Source organism: Aegilops tauschii, chromosome 1 (genome assembly GCF_002575655.3).
Source record: "Aegilops tauschii subsp. strangulata cultivar AL8/78 chromosome 1, Aet v6.0, whole genome shotgun sequence".
NCBI classification, from domain to species: Eukaryota; Viridiplantae; Streptophyta; class Magnoliopsida; order Poales; family Poaceae; genus Aegilops; species Aegilops tauschii.
The window spans coordinates 325,626,333-325,629,767 of record NC_053035.3 but is presented as its reverse complement, the minus strand read 5'-3'; the positions used below and the strand labels follow the sequence as shown (position 1 = coordinate 325,629,767).

Sequence of the window (3,435 nt, the reverse complement as noted above, 5' to 3'; positions counted from 1 at the left end):
AACATTTAATAGTTGCTAAACAATTAAATGTGCTTAGCACCTGATCTAAACACATATGCATTGAAAGAGGTCTAACTAGTATACCATGTCTGCAAAATAATAGACTACCTACCCCCTTCTTTCCGGTTTATAACGGTTTATAAGGCTCAAATCTAAAATCTAATCAAACAAGACAGGAGATGATGAGTGGAGTATGAAATCGTAGAAAATTGCAAGTACTCCCAAGTCCAAGTCCCAACTTCCAACCTCCAAAGCTAGCGCGCAAAAGCACTGGCTAGCTAGTCACTGGCTTAATAAAGTGTAGACAACTCCCATTTCCCAAGACCAGTGTGTTTTCCCAGCTCCATGCATGTACTACACTTGCACTCAAATAGATGTGCACGAGAGAGAAGCTATCAAGTCATCGCCATTCACAAGCTCTCCTGGGTCACCATTCAAACGCATGGTTGAGCACTCCACTTGTTCAGAAGGTTTGCTTTTTTTTTTGCGGGGTGTTCAGAAGGTTTGCTAGCTGAGCATTGCATAAACACGCATGATTTGTTCAGAAGGTATTTTTGACAGAAAGACTGTAAGGAAACCCCCTACAGTATGATTTGTTCGGAAGGTATTTAGTTTGTACTTCATCTCTGTATTATATACCGTGGCGGAATATTTGAACCTAATTAATGAAGTAAGAAATTATAAAATTAGTTTGACAACAGAACAAGAAAAACAAAATTGTTGACAGGATAGGTGAAAATGTTGTTTAATAATTTGAACACCGTTAACAAGCCATCTAACACCTGGATGTTTCACCCGCAAAAAAATAAACACCTGGATATTTGGAACAAGTCCATGTAAATATTTCGTAGGAATTTCACTTGAAATAGTTTAATTCACCGTGGATCTCAGGTTACAATTGTGCCAACATACACATATGTGACCTGGGCAAATACATGCACGTTTGACATTCTATGTAGCACTTCAATCCTTGGCGAACGGTCAAACTTTATAATATATTCATTTGGCATTGTAGATTTTGATTTTTTGTAATAGAAACTTGATAAAACTTTATAATATTTGACTTTATACAAATTAATACGCGGAGTAAAAAGAAACGGATGGAGTAACACACTTGTGCTTGAACTTTTAGAGTAAATGTGAAGTTGAGTTTTCAGAGTAAATGTGAAGGATAAAGTTGAAAAGAACTACTTGAAAAAAAACTGAAGGAGTAAATATTGCATGAATATTACTTGCTTAAATAATGAAGATGCATGATTATATTAAACGGCAAATCGTCATAGCTATATTGTAAAGTATATAATGAAGATGCTCCGTTCAGTTTTTGTGTTTGGGTAAAATTCTCACACGCAACATATATGTGTATAACTTAGCAAAACTGAAACCTCAACCACACAAAACTGCACATTGTAGAATTACAGCCCAGGAAGTGTATAGCTGCGGTTCAAAAGATTAGGGAGAGGTAAATTAAAATCAACATACATAATAAACTATCTCTTTTCAGACAGCAAAAATAGATCGATCCGAAGTGAAAAAAAAAAGAAATTTAGACTGAAGTTTTTGAAGTACTTCTGAAAAAGGAGTATATATACATGCAAGTATATCTTTCATAGGTTATATGCTGTTTTTCTTAAAGCATTTTCAAAAGGGAGTAGCAGTATGTACAAAAAGATAAAGAAATAATAATGTGATACATATATTGTATATACAAGTCAGTTCAGTTATCATGCATCCACTTGTAGATGCAAACGACTGAACTGAAATCAAATCTGAAGTCGCTGCCAAGGCCTAACTATTCCCAATACCACGACATTACCCCAAAGCCAAACTCCAGCAAGAAATACAAGAAAAATATATCTAATTAAGATAGCTTGATCAATTAGTAGTAAGGAAAAAGCAAATCGGAAACCCTAGTAAGGCTATATCTACCTTTCCTTGCTTTCAAGTTGCAACACACATGCATGCCGCTTGCCGCATGCGTCGATCCGCCATAGTCACTCATGCATGTCAGGAGCTCTGATCTATGTGGATTGTTGATCACTTGGAGAAGATGTCGAACAAGGGATCAGGTTCATTCCACAGCAGCGCCGCCTCGTAGTCCTCCTCCTCGGCGGCAAGGTACCATTCGGGGGTCACCTCAGCCTCTGCCGCCTCCGCCGGCGCACCATCCTGGGCGGCCACCGTAGATGACGAAGCCACTGGCAACGAGGCAGTCGTCTCGTGCGGCGGCGCCACCGTTGTGGTCACCGTGGACGCGGTGGCTGTGCTCGCGTAGTACAGAGGCGGCGACGTGGACGGTGGCGTCACGCGGAGCGGCAGGAAGCGGTATTGGTGGTGGTGGTGGTGGTGGAAGACCGCCCCGGCGCCACCTGAGTGCTGCGGCGGGCGCGGCAAGAGCGGCCGGAGCGGCGGGGGCGCGGAGGAGCTCGAGGAAGAAGCCGAGGACCCCAAGGGCCGGGGGTGGGAGTCCGCCCCGGGGGCCAGGGGCGGCGGCGCGGTGAGGTTGAGGTGGGCACGCGGGCCGTAGAGGAGCAGCGCTGCGCGGTCGTAGGCGCGCGCGGCGTCCTCGGCAGTGGCGAAGGTGCCGAGCCACTTGCGCGAGCGCTTGCGGGGCTCCCGGATCTCCGCCACCCACTTGCCCCAGCTCCGCTGCCGCACGCCACGGTACCTGAACTTGGCGTTCTCCGGCCCGCCCTTGCCCGCCGCCTTCCCCTTCCGGCCGCCGCTGCTCGCGCTGCTCCCGACGTTGCTGCTGCTTGCGGCCTCGGTAGTGGTAGCGGCAAGCACTGCTGGGTTGGGTTTGTGTTCCATGGGGTGGCGGCAGCGGGTAGGTATAAAGATAGAGGGAGGGACCTGGCGCTGGGGGGACGGGGAGGGATGGGGAAGAGAGAGGGATACCTAGCTCGCTGTGCGTTGGGGAGACCGATGAAGACAGAGAGAGAGAGGGGTGGGGATGGAGTGGCCGAGGAGGATGTGCTTGGTGGAGAGGGGCGGTGGTCAAATATAAAGGGCGAGAGAGAGAGAGAGAGAGCGTACAGTGGAGTACAGCGAGCAGGAGTGAGAGTGAGTGAGATAGAAGGGAACGGACATGCATGCAATGCAGTGAAAGGTCATGCTCTCATGCAGGTACAGTTGACGCCACAGAGAGGTATCGCATCGCCGGGTTTATTCGGTGTGGTTTATCTTCTGTAGCGATGTGCCTACGTTTTCTGCTTGTCTTATTTTCCGAGAAACTGGCGGGAGCGCTGCATTTCAATTAGAAGAAGAGAGAGTGTTACAAAGATTTACATAAAGTTTTCTTGGGAGAGAAAACCCAAAAAAAACCTGAACGGCATGCGGACTACTCGCGGTAGAAGAAACAACTACATCTGTGCAAGCGAATATCTGCCTGCTTGTTTTAACCATCAGTCACGGCACTCACAGGAACGGGCATAG

The 3,435-nt window shown here is 46.7% G+C and overlaps 1 protein-coding gene across 1 annotated transcript; it reads right to left on the bottom strand.

Moving 5' to 3' along the window:
- Positions 1-1,672: 1,672 nt before the first annotated feature.
- On the bottom strand, positions 1,673-2,939 carry LOC109752126 (uncharacterized). The gene has a single exon (XM_020310994.3). The coding sequence runs from the start codon at positions 2,809-2,811 to the stop codon at positions 2,038-2,040; it is 774 nt and encodes a 257-aa protein (XP_020166583.1). The 5' UTR covers positions 2,812-2,939; the 3' UTR covers positions 1,673-2,037.
- Between the last annotated feature and the right edge of the window lie 496 nt (positions 2,940-3,435).

Bases quoted from the DNA above. Each gene is read 5' to 3' on its own strand.
- LOC109752126 (XM_020310994.3), bottom strand. From the start codon at position 2,811: ATGGAACACAAACCCAACCCAGCAGTGCTTGCCGCTACCACTACCGAG.